We start from the raw sequence: 18,600 nt of genomic DNA, 5'->3' as shown, positions 1-18,600 counted from the left end.
GGAAATTGGAGCACCTGGAGGAACAATGTTAGGGCCAAAATTAAATCCAATATTGTGAATTTTTGCTGAAATAGAAAAAAGAACTTGCATTTATAAAGTGCCTACAAGCTCAGAGTGTTATAAAGGGCTTACAGGCAATTGGAGTGTCATTGTTAAAATATATAAGATATGACATACAATCAGCGACATGTCAAAAACCTATTTTAGTGATATTAGTTAATGATTAAATATTGGACACTCGGGTGAACTTCCCTGCTCTCGTTTGAACACTGTTCCGTGGCTTTATGGCCACCTACAAGGGCAGTTAGTTTAATACCATGACTGACAGCAACTCACCAAGGCTCCTTCAACAGCACCTTCCAAACCCACGATCTCCACCACCACCACCTAGATGAATAGGGGTAGCAAGTGCACAGAAACATCACCAGCTCTCAAGTTTCCCTCCAAGTCAAACAGCATCCTAACCTGGAAACACACTGCCCCTTATTCATTGGCACTGAGTCAAAAATCTCGGTATTCCCTCCTTCCTAGCACTGTAGATGTATCTGCAGCTGTTCAGGTAGGTGATTCACCAGCCCCTACTCATGAGCAATGGGTAATAAATGCTGGTCTTGTCAGTGATGCAAATATCTCTAGAATTCAATAGAGAAAGCAGTAAGGTGTGATGATACTGCGCCTTTAAGAAATGTCATGTTTCTGTGCTTAATGTGTTTACTAGTCTCTTCCATTTTATTGGAGCTCTTTTGTCTGGATCCATTCACACTGAATTGTTGCTGCAGCAGTATAATTATCTTAATTGTTACCCTGTTTGTTTTGATCTGGACTAACGCTGCTCTGTTGTTATTGTATGTTTCGCCCTGGAATATTGCAGAATGGGGCTTGATTAGGTTGATTGACAATTCGAGTCATGTGACAGCTTTCACAGAGAACTCAAACTAGTCTGCCTTTTGGGCTCTTTAGATAGAGGTTGCTTTCTCTGTGTCTCTTGCTCTTTTTGGAGCGGAAACTGAAATCTGCCAAGAAATAAGCCTTTTCCTTGGAGATTCTACTGTTTGGCGGTGTAGCCATCCCTGGAAGTTACTGCATGAGAATTAGAAGATAGATGTCTGTCTGGATCACTCTCCCGAAGTGTCAAAAGACTAGAAATCTATCACCCACATAAGCATCTTTGGTTTATGTGCTAACTAGTTCTAAAGAAGGGATTCATTTCTGTGGGAACATTGCTAAATTGGAACAATAGAGATAGCTGGCTGTTAAGAATTATACTTTGTCATGTTTAGGTATTTTAAGCGGTAAAAGTTATGCTAATTTTTGTTTTGATAAAAGCTCCCTTGTGGGTCACTTGAATCATAAGGTGAAACATGTTATGCTCATCCTAACACCAAAATAAAATGTAAAAGTTGGGGTCTAAGCTAAGTTCATAAAGCACCTTAGAATTTCTGATCTGGTCCTTAACAAAGTGTGCAGGGCAGCCATAAATGACATAGGAGGCTAGTTGGGCTGAGTGGAATGTAAGACAAGATGAATGCTAAAGAAGTATTTATCCTGGCCCTGATATTTATGTTTTTGCATTAAGCTAACCGGCTGCCTGTTGGGCAGGAAATTCGGCAGCAAAATGATACAGCAATGTGGTAAGTAGCCAGAGATGGGGGAGCAGGATGACAAGTGGGTTGGAGCTTCTGTGAAACCTGTTGGGTTTGCAGGAAACATTCCTGCTTCTCTTTGCCCACAAGCAGTGCTATAAAGATCCTATGCGTCCAATCCTTGCCAATTTCCTTCACTAGAATAAGGAACAAAGAGCAAGAAAAGCGAAGAGTATTAATAGGCAGAGGATCTAGGTGTACAGGTACACAGGTCACAAAGTGGCAATGCAGGTGGAGAAGGCATACAGCATGCTTGCTTTCTTCATCAGTCAGGGTATTGTGTTTAAAAACTGGCAAGTCATGTTGCAGCTTTATAGAACCTTAGTTAGGCCGCACTTGGAATATAGTGTTCAATTCTGGTTGCCACACTACCAGAAGGTTGTGGAGGCTTTGGAGAGAGTACAGAAAAGACTTACGAGGATGTTACCTAGTATGGAGGGCATTGGCTATGAGGTTGGAGAAACTTGGTTTGTTCTCATTGGAGCGACGGAGGTTGAAGGGCGACCTGATAGAAGTGTACAAGATTATACAAAGGCGTGGACAGTCAGAAGCTTTTTCCCACGGTGGATGAATCAATTACGAGGGGGCATTGGTTTAAGGTGAGAGGTGTAAGGTTTAAAGGAGATGTACGAAGCAGATTTTTTACACAGAGTAGTGGGTGCCTGAACCCGTTGCTGGGGGAGGTAGTGGAAGTGGTAGTGACTTTTAAGGGGCGTCTTGACAAGTACATGAATAGGATGGGAATAGAGGGATATGGTCCCCGGAAGCTAGGGGGTTTTAGTTAAGTCAGGCTGTTTGTTTGGTGCAGGCTTGGAGGGCCGAAGGGCCTGTTCCTGTGCTGTAATTTTCTTTGTCCTTTACAACACAGGAACTGGCCCTTCAGCCCTCCAAGCCTCTGCTGATCATGATGCCCTACTAAAAAAAATTCTGTCCTTATTCACTGCATACCCCTCTATTCCTCCCCTGTTCGTGTATCCATCAGATGTCTCTTAAATGTTGCCAATATCCCTGCTTCCACCACCTCCTCTGACAGCATGTTCCAGGCACCCACCACTCTCTGCATGCAAAACTTGCCCTGCACACCTCCCTTTAACTTTCCCCCACTCACCTTGAACCTGTGCCCCCTTGTAATTGACACTTCAACCCTGGGAAAAAGCTGCTGATTGCCCACTCTGTCTATGCCTCTTTTTGTAGACCTCTGTTAGGTCTCCCCTCAGCCTTCACCTTTCCAGTGAGAACAATCCTAGTTTACTCAACCTCTCCTCATAGTCAATCTCCTCGAGACCAGGCAACATCCTGGTGAACTCTCCTTGCACTCTGTCCAAAGCTTTTACACCCTTCTGGTGGCGTGGTGACCAGAACTGCACACAATACTCCAAATGCAGTCTAACCATGGTTTTATATAGCTGCAACATGATATAACGTGTCAAGTTTCCCAAGGCCATGCCAGAATTGGTTTAAAATATAATCATTTGGCGAAGGTAGACAGTTTCCTTAAACTGTCTGGATGACTGACCCGCCTCCTGAGGGTGGATACTTGCCTGAGTCACATCAGTTACATAGTGGTGAGCACATTCAAAGGCAGTTGGTTGGGTTCCTGTTTCAACTTTGGAATTTTTATCTCACCATGCAACCAAAATCCACCTGATTTTAGGGCTTCCAATCGCTCTTCTCCTTTTCCAAACAGAACAAAATAAGTCCTGATTAATGCAATATTCCCGGCTGTTTGCGAAGCAGTTGTGGAAACACGGACCCTTTAGTCCGACAGGAAGGTTTCTGTGTAATTTTCCAGTGTGGAAAATTCCCTCGGGAGCGAGGCTGCCCTTATACCATAAAACCACATCTGCAGCTTCCTGTAAGCCCACCCACTCATCTCGTTCATCAAAGGATACAATCAACAAATGAATCAGAGGGAGATGTTTTAACTACTCTGCTTCCGATAAATTGGAACGACAGATTTTGACCCGGCAAACACTGTATGAGAGCAGTGGTCAGCGCGAGATGACTGATTTTCTTTCCCAACCACATTAATTTTCACATTCTTCTGAAGTGATGTGACCAGCCTGAAGTCCTGAATGTATTTATTAATCCCCATAGCCCCAGCTCATTGTGTGTTCCTCAATCATTATAAAACCATTGCAACAATCGGCTTTTACAATAGATTGCTACACATTGGTGAAAAATTAAGTTGATTCCCATTAGCTGTTTAAATGGGTAGATTACATTTTTACATAATTACATAAGCCGCAAGTCCTGTTTATAAACGTTATTACTTGTGACTAATAAATAAACTTTACTTTAAAGAAAGTTATATATCTGACAGTTCAAATGTAAAACACCAGGATTCAATGACCCAGATCTTCACTTCCAGCACAGTTAAAGCAATGATCAAGATCTTTCGCTCATGAAATAAATCTATTTTTTATTTATTAGTGTCACAGGTTGGCTCACATTAACGCTGCAACAAAGTTACTGTGAACATCCCTGAGTCACCTGTTTATAATTTATTTATTAGAGTCATAAGTAGGCTTACATTAACACTGCAATGAAGTTACTGTGAAAATCTCCTTGTTGCCATACTCTGGCACCTGTTCGGGTACACTGAGGGAGAATTCAGCATGGCCAATGCACCCTAACCAGCATATCTTTGGACTGTGGAAGGAAATCCAAGCACCTGGAGGAAACCCACTCAGACATGGGGAGAACATGCAAACTCCACTCAGACAGTTGTCCAAACTGGGACATGAATCCGGGTCCCTGGCGCTGTGAGGCAGCCATGTTAACCATTGTGCCACCTTGTGGCCTGATAGAAACATAAATGTCTGTTGGGATTGGTTGTCGTTTTTTTCTCCCATGGCGAATTAATAGTTTCTAAAGAAACCAACAAAGTGAAAGCATTCAGATAGATTCCTTCATTTCTCATGCAGAAATGGCTGGCATGGTAGCACAATGGTTAGTGCTGCCTCACAGCGCCAGGGACCCCGGTTCAACTTGGGTGACTGTGTGGAGTTTGTCAGTTCCTTCCGTGTCTGCGTGGGTTTCCTTCAGGTGTTCCTGTTTCCTCCCACACTCCAAAGATGTGCTGGTTAGGTGGATTGGCCATGCTAAATTGCCCCTTGGTGTCCAAAGATGTGTAGGTCAGGGGGATTAGCCAGGCTTATAGACTTTGGGTGGAGGGGAACGCTAGGGTGGGATGCTCTTTCTGAAAGTCAGTATAGTTTTGATGGAGCAGATGACCTCTTTCTGCACTAGGGAATCTTTGGTTCTATGGTGCAGTCTTCAGAAAAAAAATTAATGTCAAAATTGTGTAAGCTTTATCATGGCTCAGCGATAAAGATACCAAACCAGAATTAGATCATCCCCAAAATCTAAATGTACACAGGTGAGTTATGTACTGCACGTGTCAGTGCTGTTCCAGACAATGTGTAATAAATGAGCTATCTGCTCACTATCACACAATTCCCACAACCCATGCTATTCATTGGCTGCTTGCAATTTAAGACAATTGACTCTCTGCTCATATCTTCAGCGTCATTCCTACACTCCTTCACTCTGACAGTTCACCACACATCACGCCACCTTCTCCTTTACACTCACACTTTCACTACTATTTCAACCCTTACTTCCCCACACTTCATATCTGACAACTTTCATAACAAATATTCCACCATGTCTGGCAAGTTCTCCAAATCATCAGGACCTTGGCATGGCATGGTGGCACAAGCGATTAGCACTGTTGCCTCACAGCGCCAGGGACTTGGGTTTGATTCCCAGCTTGGGTCACTGTCTGTGTGGAGTGTGCGTGTTCTCCCCATGTCTGCGTGGGTTTCCTCCGGGTACTCCGGTTTCCTCCCACTGTCCGAAAGACGTGCTGGTTAATGTTAATGTAAACCTACTTGTGAAACTAATAAATAAAAACTTGAGAAAGAACCATCAGTAATACATTCCTATCGATGTTGCAGAGGGAAAGGTCATCCACAAGTCCCACCCCAGCTGGCTGCCAGTGGGATCCAACTCCAAGAAGGTACTTTGATCGTCATGGGGAGGAGCAGAGCCATGGGCTGGCCAGTTAGCACAGTTGGAGGAGACATTGTGCAGAGCCGCTTCTATTAGGAGATATTTTTATCTCCTGCCTGCATTTCCTGCATACAAACTGCAGATGCTTAACTGGCTGCTTCTCCCTCTTACACCAAAAGTCGAGCTTTGCGCCTCTCTGCTCTGCAGGAAGGACCAAATCTCACTGGCATAAACACCAACTCTGATACTGTCAACACGTTCAGTTTGGCAGGCTAAAGGAGGGATCTTCGATGAGTGAACCACCGGATGCAAGTGTGCCTCAGCTAGGGTGGGGGTGGGGGTGAGGGTGGGGTGGGGGGGTGGGGGGGAGGAATATCATGTCAGTGGCCACATTGTGCACTCAGACACTGGAAGACATTGACTCTGGTAAAGTTATCAGAGAGGCAGAATGTGGATGGAATCTATGGCCCATGCCCCCGGGAAGGGGCTGACCATGGGAGTGATACATGGTGCATTCTTGTCACTCTTTACATTGGGGAATGGGATGTGGACATTTATTGCAGTGTAGGGGAGTCTTGGTAGTCTCTCATGAACCGTGATATCTTGCTGCTGTCAGCTGTCGCAGCCTCGTGGCATGAGAGCTAAGGGTCACGGTGACCTGGGGAACTGTGGGCTGGGCAAGGCTCATGTTGCGGATGCGGCAGGTGACACAGTTTGGTGAGAGCTTGCATGGTGAAGCAAAGGCCCTCTCACACACTGCTTCTCAGTGGAGTAAAAGTCAAAATGTCCCCTGAATAGCCAGAGGGTGTGTGACATCCTGGATTGTACATTCTTCCATCTTTCTCAGCTAAACTCCCCCAATTTAATTGAGTTGATGGACAACCTTGCGGAATCTTTGAATCATAGAATCTACAGTGCAGAAGGAGGCCTTTTGGTCCATTGACAACAATGCCCCCCACCCCCCCCACCCGCTCCTATCCCCATAACCTCACATATTTACCTTCCTAGTCCCTCTGACACTAAGGGGCATGATCATGGCCAATGCATTTAACCAGCAGATCTTTGGACTGTGGGAGGAAACTGGAGCTCCCAGGGGAAACCCATGCAGATACGTGCAAACTCCACATAGACAGTGCCCTGAGGCCGGAATCGAAACTGGATCCCTGGCACTGTGAGGCAGCAGTGCTAACCACTGTGCCACTGGCTTCAAAAAATAAATGATCAGTTGCACTAATTGTAACTCAGAGATTGGCTAAAGCCAAGCTAATCGCAGCAAAATAGAACTGGGATGAGTCAGGATTTTGGTGAAGATGGATAATGTACTCCAGACCGTTTCTGTAGCTCCTGTAAACATTGACCCCTGTCAACCCGCAATCTGTCATTTGCCCAATGTAGAACTTCCCATCTCAAACAAAACCACAACTCACTCATACTGACTTTCTGTCTTTACTTACTCCTTGATGTAATCACCACCAGAAGCACAGGATAATTTATTAGTCCCGACTGCTCCAGCTCACTGTGTGTCCCTCAATCATTATAAAGCCGCTGTGCCCAGAGACCTTTAAAACAAATTGCTTCAGACTGGTGGAAATAACATTGATTCCCATTAGCAGTTTAAATGGGTAGATTAAATATTTACATTGTTACGTATGCCAAAAAAAACCCAGTCTGAATGAAAAACACAAACAGCGGGGTTTTACGGCCTCGCTCGTCCCAGATCCCCGTAAAATCCTGCCCGAGACAACGGACCTCTCCATGTTCCGCTCCCCGCCGCTCCGATTCCCCTGACGGGTGGGGCGGTAAAATTCCGGCCAAAGGGTCAAAGGCTCAGGTTTTCACCCCCGGATCAGGTGATTTCCTGGCTCTGTGAACTTGACCTTCAAACATGCCAACTTACAGGTTGGGTTTTTGTTTGGGATGGAGGTGGTGGGGAAAGTTGAAATAGGAATTGGGGTGGGTAACCTTGGAACGAGTACAGAGGCTGTCCGGTGTAGAGGAGCGCTAAGTGGAAAGTCTGCTTCTGTGCATGGGCACAACATTTAAAAAAAAAGATTAAAACTAGAAACAGCCCTGCAGCCCCACATCTTTCACCCCCCTCACCTTCCTCATTCATCCTATATTCCAACTGTGCCAACCTATGCCAACCAATACTCCCACAACTCTCCATGATGTCTCAAACCCCTATGTCAACCCATGTCAATCCCCCTACTCCTCTTGGCCTTTCTTTCCTCCATGCCAACTCACCTAATATCCTTGGACGCTTGTTGACAACTTTGACATTTCCTTGTCAGTTCCTTGACAGATGGACAATTCCATGATAGCTGGACAGCTCAAGGACAGTTCCTGCATCTCAATGAAGGATAAATTTGAAAAGAAAACCTAATGATCTATCCTTAATAATCTTAAGACGATGGTGGTAAATGGCCATCTTGGCACCGAATGTCTTGCTAGCTACTTCAGAGGGAAGTTAAAAGTCAATCAGATTATTGTAGGGCTCACATGTAAGCCAGAGCAGATGAGGCCAACACATTTCATTTCAGAGAGACATTCGTGGACCAGATGTGTTCTTAAAAATTCCGGCAGTTTCATGGTCATTAGTTCTAACTTTTTGTTTATTAGTCCCAGATTTATTTAATTAATTCAATTCAAATTTCATGGCTACCATGGCGAGGTGTTTCCAGGTCATTAATCTGGATTTCTTGTCCAGTAACAAAGAATGATAAAGAACAAAGAAAATTACAGCACAGGAATAGGCCCTTTGGTCCTCCAAACCTGCACCAACCATGCTGCCCGACTTAACTAAAACACCAAACATAACCGCTATGCTAACATTAAGCTCTACAGGTCTACCTGTGGCTTGGCTCCAGTGTTGTCAGATAGAATTTAACACAGTAAATTTGGTAAAACACGAACCAAGTCACAAATATTTCATTGGGTACACCTTCACACATTTTCAACCTATCTTATGCAAAACAACATGTAGAGGTGACTTCTTGTGATAGGTTCACAGATTGGCAGGCATGTTTGGAAAGAATTATAAATGAGCAAGGGTGAGATGTTTGTTAAGTACCAAGTAAATGATAAAAATCTGTTTACTTGAAAGTAATGTTACACTCAAAATCAACTATGTCTTGTTGTCAATATTGAATACCTCTGAAACTTAGGGCCCTGTAAATAACTTTGATTAAAATCTCCCATTTTATGATACAGTTTATAAAACAATTCACAGAGCACATCAAAACTGACTCTCATCGTCGCCCTTTCCTCCGATAGAATAAATTGTGGTGATAGTTTGAAATTTGGTATTCTTGCATTTGTCCTGATGAGTGTAAGGTAAAATCTTCAGCAACAAGTCTTGCTTTTCAGGAATATTGATGTGCCGTAAATGTACCATCGAATCCCTACAGTGCAGAAGGAAGCCATTTGGCCCATTGGGCTTGCACCGACAACCATCTCACCCAGGTGCTATAGCTGTAACCCCATGTATTTACTCTGTTAATCCCCTGACACAAAGAGGCAATTTAACATGGTCAATCTACCTGATCCACACATTTTTGGAGTGTGGGAGGAAACCGGAGCACCTGGAAGAAACCCACACAAACATGGGGAGAACATGCAAACTCCAAAGGTGATGGGAAACAAGTACAGAGGAGATGTTAGGGCTAAGTTTTCTACTCAGAGCATGGTGAGTGAGTGGAATTCGCTGCCATCGGTGGTGGTAGAGGTGAACTTGCTGTGGTCTTTTAAAAGACTTCTGGATGAGTACATGGGATTTAATGGGATTGGGAGTTACAGATAGTTCTATGGCTTGGTAGGTATGGATGTGATCGGTGCAACTTGTGGGCCGAAGGGCCTGTTTGTGCTGTAGTGTTCTATGTTCTATTAAACTCCATGCAGTCACCGAAGGCCGGAATTGAATCCAGGTCACTGGCGCTGTGAGGCAGCAGAGCTAACCACTGTATCATCGTGCTGCACTTTGGTGCACTGCCTCTGTTTCTAAGTGCAACATAGTTCACATTAATGCAATCCAAAGTGATTTTGAAATTTCTTATCACACATCAAGAAGGCTGCTGAGAAATGGTTACGCCCAACCAGTTGAAGCCGATATCTCTGGATCATAGAACATTGTCACACCCTGACGCAGGTCTGGGACAATGGGGCTTTGGTAGATAACATTGACTATTAACATTACCAATTGGCACTGGAGCAAAAGGATCCTTACCTGAATGGTCGGTGGTGGCATACGAGAGAAGAAATCCTCTCCCTGATATGTGAGAGCTGCTTCTGAACTCCACGGTCCCCACATTGGATGTTAATTGTATGGTTGAAGGGACTCCATTCATTTTTCCACAATAAGGACCTGCCAAGAGTATTTGCACAAATTCAAACATTGTGTGGAGCAGCAACAAACATCATTGCAGCTCAAACAAGACTGGATGACAAATAAAAGCAGAATACCAAAGTCGTTCCATTGTTTAGCACTGAAGACTTTACTCATTATATAGTTCATTCCACCATTCCATCTTCTCCCCTCCTCTACTGAGCACAGTGTGACTTTTGTTGGAGTACAATTGCACAGAATTGCTTCCCTCTGAGCTATCTTGCCTCTGTACTAAAGTGATTAGCACTGCTGCCCCACAGCGCCAGGGACCAGCCTGGGTCACTCTCTGTGCAGAGTTTGCACGTTCTCCTCGTGTCTGCGGGGGTTTCCTCCCACAGTCCAAAGATGTGCGGATTAGGAGAATTGGCCATGCTAAATAGCGCCTTAGTGTCAGAGGAACTAGCTAGGGTATATGCATGGAGTTACGTGGATAGGGCCTGAGTGGGATTGTGTTCGGTGCAGACTCGATGGACTGAATGGCCTCCTTCTGCACTGTAGGATTCTATGATTGATCAGATGAATATTATTAATGTGTGAAGCCAAGCAATCCACTGCCATTGTTGCACATCTTTATAAACAGGGAGTGGGATTTTCTGGCCACATTCGCCCCAAAGCTGAACAATCCCACCCAAGCTCAACAAACCTTTGCATCACTCGCATCTCGCCCACTATGATTCCTGTGGCGGGTGGGACAGGAAAATTCTAGAATCTGATTGGGTTGGCTTTCACCTCTATTGTTTCAGAGATTAAGCATCATCTGGGTGGAATACAGGGGAAAATGTGACGAAGAGGGGTTGACACTGGCTGCAGAATCCGTCCAATATTCTCTCAGGGGGATGGGAGAGAATTCAGGTGAAAACTGCATCAGATGTGCAATTCTGTCCAGCTGATTTTTCTGTCCTGAGTTCCACTCGGGTATTTCCCCCATCCCTCACAAAAGACTTGTATTTCAATCGCAGTTTTCACAATTACCGAATGTCTCAAAGTGTTTTACAGCCATCGAAGTACTTTCAAAGTGCAGTCGTTGTTGTAATGTAGGAAATGTGGCAGCCAATTTTCACACAGCAAGCTCCCACAAACAGCACCGTGATAACGAGCCGATAATCTGTTTCTGTGATGATTGCTGAGGGATAAATAGTGATCTGGGGAGAACTCCCCTGCTCTTCCAAATAAAAATATATCCCTAAGCCTCCTGAATGAAGGCTACTCAAACTCTAAGCTTCAGTTAAGATGAATATTCCAACATGATGACAATTTTGATGAAGAGTTAATGCATTCATAGAATCACAGATTCCCTACAGTGCAGAAGGAGGCCATTTGGCCCATTGAGCCTGCACAGGCAACAATCCCATCCAGGCTCTATCCTGTAATCCCACGTATTTCCCTGCTAGTCGCCATGACACTAAAGGGCAATTTAGCATAGCCAATCAACCTAACCTACACATCTTTGAGCTGTGGGAGGAGACTGAAGCACCCAGAGGAAACCCAAGCAGACATGTGGAGAACGTGCAGACTCCACAGACAGAAACCCAAGGCTGGAATTGAACCCAGGTCTCTGGCACAGTGAGGCATGAGAACCAACCACTGTTCATTCATTAGTTTTGTGTTTGAAGACAGTAGTGCTTCTCATTGCTTTCTCATTCTAGGTCCTTGGTGAACTGATTGAAGATGGTATCTCATAAGAATTCCTTCAAGGCAGGGGTAACCTGACCGAGTGAAGACAGATAGGACATGTAGCACTGTTGTAACGCAACACTCAAACGTCCCCCTTTTTATAAGAAACAAAGGACATAAACATCCCCTTCTTTCCGACTGAACGAAAGATAAATTTCCATGCACGACCATGTGTAACTGAGGTAGCCAAGTTCCCCACTTCTGTTTGTTGTGAAAAGGAGGGACATTTACACGTACTACATGCCTTATCCGGCTTGCCGTAGTCAGGTGATGTCTGCCACCTCTGAGCCGAGTTAAGCTCTCAGGCTGCCATCTTTGATCAATTCTATAAAGGCCTCCCATGAGAAAGTGCCGAAAGGCTCCGATGTCTTGCGCACAAAACAAGGTCAATGTCCTCAAGTTTAAAAATAGTGTTTGAAATGTCAATGTGACGAATGGGAAGTTGCGAAACTAACTGGGGCAGGCAGTGGGGGGGAGCAACTTGGGAAAGTGTAACTCCAGCACAACATGAGTCAGTGCCTTTGGGAGGTGGAGGGACGGGGTGGGGGAAGTGGGGTGGGAGGAGAATGAGAAAACAGAAGAGGAAAATCATTACAATTGAGCTGCATGTAGAATCATATCAACTGCACCGATTCACATTGTGCACCTCAACACTGATCCCAGCAAAATGGAAATAAATAAATCAGAGGACTTGATCTGTGCTGAGATCTGGTTACTAGAACAAATCTTGAGGAAGTATTAATTAGTTAGTTGCTGACTGATTTTACAGAATGCATACATCGGGTGGTGGGGGGAGGGGGGTGGTGGGGCGAAATTGAAATGCCTCCATTATGCAAAAAAACTGGAATTTATAAACTTTGGTATGCAGGATTTTTTTAGAAAGTATCCTCCCTTTCAGTCACTTCAGGTGAAGTGAAGAATGAGAAACCAGGAATTTATAGCACCCATGTAAACGCAGCATTGTGAGAAGCCCAAATAATACTGATGTGAAGATGATTAACTACATTTTATTCTTCTATATGAAGCATTAAGCAACCTCTGCTGTCGGTGAACCGTGCACTTCTGATGAATTCCACATGGTTCTTTACTCCACTCTTCCACATAACTGCATAATGCAATTTTGAGGTTCTTTTGAAACTTTCAATGAAACCAAACATTTCAATTAGAAAGGATTAATTAGCTCTCAACAATGCAAAAATCGCTCAGTATGATGAGCAATTTGCCACGTAAAGTCAACATTACAGCATGGCTTTGCAGCTGCTGTGTGGATAGATATAACTTGTACGACCTTTCCAAACTGTTCGTTATACGGTGTGGAGAAGGTGGAAGTGAGTACTCCACACATATTTGCTGGTAAAACGAATAAATGAATTACCAAGTCCTATGTTGGACAAAGAACTGAAAACAATCTTGCATTTATATCACACCTTTCATGACCTCAGGATGTCCCAAGACTCTCATGCCGATGAAGTACTATTGAAGTGCAGTCACTGTTATAATGTAGGAATCTACTCCCTCATTACCGCATTACTATAGTTACAGCCGAGTGGTTAAGGTGATGGGTTAGAAATCCATCGAGAACTTCCCAAACAGGTTTGAATCTTGCCACATTTCATGGTGGCATGGTGGTTAACACTGCTGCCTCACAGCGCCAGGGACCAGGGTTCAATTCCAGCCTCGGGTGACTTTGTGGAGTTGGCATGTTCTCCCCGTGTCTGCGTGGGTTTCCTCTGGGTGCTCCAGTTTGCTCCCACAGTCCAAAGATGTGTAGGTTAGGTGGATTGGCCATGCTAAATTGCCTCTTAGAATCAAGGGGACTAGCGGGCTAAATACATGGGGTTACAGGGATAGGGTCCAGGTGGGATTGTCATCGACGCAGGCTTGATGGGTCAAATGTCCTTCTTCTGCACCGTAGGGATTCTATGATTCTGTGATAAACAAGGCTGGTAGACAAAATAAATAACTTGTATTTGTTCACTTTCAGGTCTGGATGCTGAGAGATTGTGATTTTATTTTTTAGGGGGATGGTGCCACAGTGGTTAGCACTGCTGTCTCACAGCGCCAGGAAGACAGGTTCAATTCCCGCTCGGATGACTGTCTGTGTGGAGTCTGCACATTCTCCCCATGCCTGTGTGGGTTTTCTCCAGATGCTTTGGTTTCCTCCCACAGTCCGAAAGACAGGCTGGCTGGATGGATTGGCCGTGCTAAATTCTCCCTTTGTGTACCCGAACAGGCGCCAGAGTGCGGCGACTAAGGGATTCTCACAGTAACTTCATTGCAGTGTTAGTGTAAGCCTGCTTGCAGATCTCAAAAGTCAGCTTGCCTTTTGCTTTTGAGTGTGAAGACCAGATTTACCATCGATTCTCACTCTGTCATGAAAATATCACAATTTTAGACAGATTTGTAATTTTTTTTGCACTGACAAACAAAACCAATAAAATGTTAAAAAAAAAGCTGCAAGCTGCAGGAGAGCTGCATCACTATTCATCAAATATACCATGGAATGGTTCAACTCATATCTCAGGATTCATTCTTAATTTGCCCCTTGTAACTTTTAATTTAAAGATGATATTACGAAAGCCTTGTGTTCCCGCCACCACCTACGCTCCAGTTCCACACCCATAACCCTAACCTGTTACATTCTTCTCTTTGACATGAAGGTACAAATCACATAAAATGGATTAATAAAATAATAGTCTGGGTTCTTTATTTGAAGATAAGATTACATACAAATGGAGCTAACTGGGAGACACTCCCATTCCGGCTGCCTCTCGACTGCCGGCACATCATGAGACTAATCCATCACAGTGCGGAGGTGGTAGTGGTTGACCGCAGTTTAAGATATGCACCCTTAAATGTAAACGTACCTCATTTCATAATGTAGCCCACTCCCTTGTCTCTGGTGCCAAATGACTGCATGCCTGGCCTCCGCCCAGCTACTTTCAGAGTGCAACGAAGATGACCCTCAGCTTTTGGAAAATGGCATGGACTCCTTCCGGTGATACAATTGTACAAAGTCTGTATAAAAATCCCTCAACAATCTTGGCTATCACTGCAATGGACTGATATACTAGCCCTCCTTGCTCACTGAAGGATTTTGGCTCCTGATCAAGATTACAACGCTACTGAATTCATAAAGAGTATTGTGTCAGTTACATCAGCTCTTATAAGCAAGTCATAGAGTCATAGAGGTTTACAGCATGGGAAAAGGCCCTTCGGCCCAACTTGTCCATGCTACTTTTCTTCTAAAACCCCTAAAATTGCCCACGTTTGGCCATATTCCTCTATACCCATCTTACCCATGTAGCTGTCTTCATGTTTTTTAAAAGACAAAATTGTAACAAAAATTTCCTTCCTCATCCTAAATCTCGCCTAATCGCATCATAATTTCCTTTCCCCCAGCTAAAACTCTTGCCTTGCAGTTTATACCTATCCCTTTCCATCACTAATGTAAACATAACCAAATTATGTTCTCTATCACCAAAGTGTTCACGTACCTCCAAATCTAACACCTGGCCTGGTTCATTACCCAGTACCAAATCCACTGTGTCCTTGCCTCTGGTTGGCCTATCTACATACTGTGTCAGGAAACCCTCCTGCACACATTGGACAAAAAGTGACCAATCTAAAATACTTGAACTATAGCTTTTCTAGTCAATATTTGTAAAGTTAAAGTCCCCTATGACAACGATCCGGTTACTTTCGCTCCTATCCAGAATCATCTTTGCAATCCTTCCCTCTACATCTCTGGAACTTTTTGGAGGCCTATAGAAAACTCCCAACAGGCTGACCTCTCCTTTCCTGTTTCTAACCTCAGCCCATACTACCTCAGTAGATAAGTCCTCATCAAACATCCAAATTTGAGTGAAGAAATTCCTCCTCATCTCTGCCCTAAATGGTCTAGCCCTAGTCCTGATAATATGAGTGAAGGGATCTTAAGGGTTGACACCCTCAAGATCCCTTCAGTCCCCAAACTCGTGACTTCACATTCTGTGCAGACCTGATTCTGAGAGGCTTGACAGGGTAGGTGCTGGGAACTTGCTTCGCTTGGTTGGAAAATCTAGAACGAGGGATTACAGTCACTGGTTAATGGGTTAGCCATTTAGGACTGAAATAGGAATAGTTTCTTCACTCAGAGAGCTGCCCATCTTTGGAACTGCCAACCTCAGAGAGCCATTGATGCTCATTTGTTGAGCATAATCAAGGCTACGATTCATAGATCATTGGATATTAGGACAAATATGAGTTACAGAGAAAGGACAAGAGAGTAGAGTTGATTTGGAAGATCCGCCATGATCTGAATAAATGTTGGAGAAGCTCACATGAGGCTTGGCTGAGGGTGTAAGCAGCTATTAGAATACTAGAATACCTGCTCTCCAAAGAAAACATTGTTTGGATATCAGTTCAGGCTCTCCAATTTCTTTGTCACAATGTTTGTTTACAAAAGTTGTGATTTTTGAGGGTTTGTGGCTTTTGAGATTTCAAAGGGCCTGGTTGACTGACACTTTTATTAGCTTGTAGTACAGACTTTCTTTTCGAACATTGGAAAATGTATCACTGAAATATTTTCTTCAAAGTATTTTTGTATACATCCCACTGTGCACTATGGGTTCATTGGTTCTAGAATGTGTAGTGTGCGTCAATAGACATGGAAGTTCCATAGCTTGGCTTAGGGGGCATGAAGTGGATCTTTTCAACTTACCTTGTAGAAGGTCCACTCATGCTTACTAGGGCTTACAACTCCTCTGAGGGTTTGTGAACCATGACTCTTTAAAAACCTGGCTCAATTCCATGAAAACTGATATTCAATCTCTGCAATGGAGCCAGTCAGGTTGGGATCCAAGAAAGCAGGATGAAGAGATTCTATGATACTCATAGGAGTATTATAGAATTCCTACAGTGCAGAAGGAAGACATTCGGCACATCGAGTCTGTACTGACCACAGTCCCACCCAAGGCCCTATTATCGCAACCCCACACATTTACCTTGCTAATCCCCCTGACACTACAGTCGATTTAGCATGGCCAATCAACCTGACCTGCACATCTTTGGACTGTGGGAGGAAACCGGAGCACCCTCATTCAGACATGGGGAGAAAGTGCAAGCTCCACACAGACAGTGACCTGAGGCTGGACCCTGGCGCGGTGAGGCAACAATGCTAAACACTGTGCCACCATGCCACCCTTTAAAGGGTTCTTGAGTGAACCTGGCTTGCTGAGAATCTAGGCCACGGTCTCAGGCTGCAGAAATTTAAACTTCTGTTGTCCTGATCTCAGGGAACAGATTAAACAGCAGAAGTTTTCTTGTGAACCTGAGATCATAAATGGATGTTGAGGGTTCCAAGATGTTAACTACTTCAGAAATATTTAAATGCACATTTACGTATTTCCTGTATCACTCAGATAGCAGTTTTCTTGATTAAAAAACAAAGCAATCAAACACTTTCACAGATGATTCACAACATGACAGACACTTAAAATGTCTCAACTTTCAATAGATTATCCGAGCACTACGTAAGCAGCGATGATTGCTGGTGTGCTGAGTACTTGATTTAGGATCCATTAGGAAAATAGATAGTTAAATCTAAGCAGTGTCACATGCTAGACAAACCCCCACCACAAAACTATTTAGTCTGTATAGTATTGCATCCAGATGCTAACATACAACTTACACACACACCAGATGCAATGGTTGAGTCAGCCTGGATTACTTTACACACTAAGCATAACGGCATCTTTCAGTGCACAGACGCGATTAACACCAAACGTCTCAAGGTTGGAAAACAAACAAACATTTCTGCAAGCATGCTTGTTAAAAAAACTCCTTTATTAACTGACTAGGTGGCTACGCTTTCAAAAAAGGAAATACGCCAGGACTTCTTGTGAAAGACAATGACTGAAGTGAAGCTGAACTAATTTTGTGTGCGGCACAGATTTTAAAACTGGATGTTGGCTTTAAAAAAATGTTACTTTGGTAAATGGTATAAGAACGTGAGAAATAGGAGCAGGAGTAAACCATGGGAGGTTAACGGCCCCTCAAGCTTACTCTAAAATTCAGGAAGATCAATGCTGACCCTGAACCTCCCACCCACACTTTTCTCCCCAAGCTCTGTATGCCTTGCCTCTCTCACAGTCCAAACTGTTGCAATCTCAGCCTTCAACATACTCATCGACTGAGTATCCACAGCCCTCTGCGGGAGACAATTCCAAAGATTCACAACTTTCTGAGGAAAGAAATCTGAGTCTGAAATAGCTGACCCATTATCCTAAGGCAATAGGTGGATTGCTACCTGGTCCTGGGTAACATGGCTAGAGGGGTAACATGGGGGTGGGTGGGGGCGGGGGGGCGGGATGTGGACGGCACAACAATCAGGAATGGTCTCTGCCATGGTCCTACTTGTGGGGATGTCTCCCATTACAAAGAACAAAGAACAGCACAGGAACAGACCCTTCAGCTGCAGCCCAGCTGCCAACTCAACCGAGGGCAGCCAATTTGAATAGTTAAAGACCCAGTGAGGATGGGTTTCCCAAATTGCCAGAATTTTGCCAGCGGGGAAGTGACATGGAATCCTCTGACCAGCTTCACGGGGTGGGGGATGGTGGGAGTTGGGGGGTGGGTATCATCAGAGCTGGAGTTACTTTGGCACAGGTTTCCCCTCTGTTCTCTGGGGCCTCTCTGCTTGGCCCATGTAAAAATATCTACATCATGCCCTCTCTCCATTTTGAGGCATTCTCGTGTTCTCCTTGATGCCGCAGCAGACACCAACACGGTGAATAGTGCTGCTGAGGATGTGGGACAGCCTGTCCTCTGATTGTGCCAACATGGAAGGTTCACTCACTGTCCTTAGTTTGCCATATTCCCAACCTGCTGACTTTTAATTGTCTC

At 44.2% G+C, this 18,600-nt stretch overlaps 1 protein-coding gene across 1 annotated transcript in view; it reads right to left on the bottom strand.

Moving 5' to 3' along the window:
- Nucleotides 1-18,600, bottom strand: part of LOC145357876 (discoidin, CUB and LCCL domain-containing protein 1-like) — a 125,849-nt gene that overhangs the window by 67,252 nt on the left and 39,997 nt on the right. Inside the window, exon 3 of the mRNA XM_080211433.1 lies at nt 9,883-10,020. Coding sequence (XP_080067559.1) covers nt 9,883-10,020 — 138 coding nt within the window. The remainder of the gene's footprint in view (nt 1-9,882; nt 10,021-18,600) is intronic.

The sequence above is a fragment of the Carcharhinus amblyrhynchos genome, chromosome 24, assembly GCF_965287045.1.
Source record: "Carcharhinus amblyrhynchos chromosome 24, sCarAmb.v2.hapA, whole genome shotgun sequence".
NCBI classification, from domain to species: Eukaryota; Metazoa; Chordata; class Chondrichthyes; order Carcharhiniformes; family Carcharhinidae; genus Carcharhinus; species Carcharhinus amblyrhynchos.
This window is presented reverse-complemented; position numbering and strand designations above follow the sequence as displayed.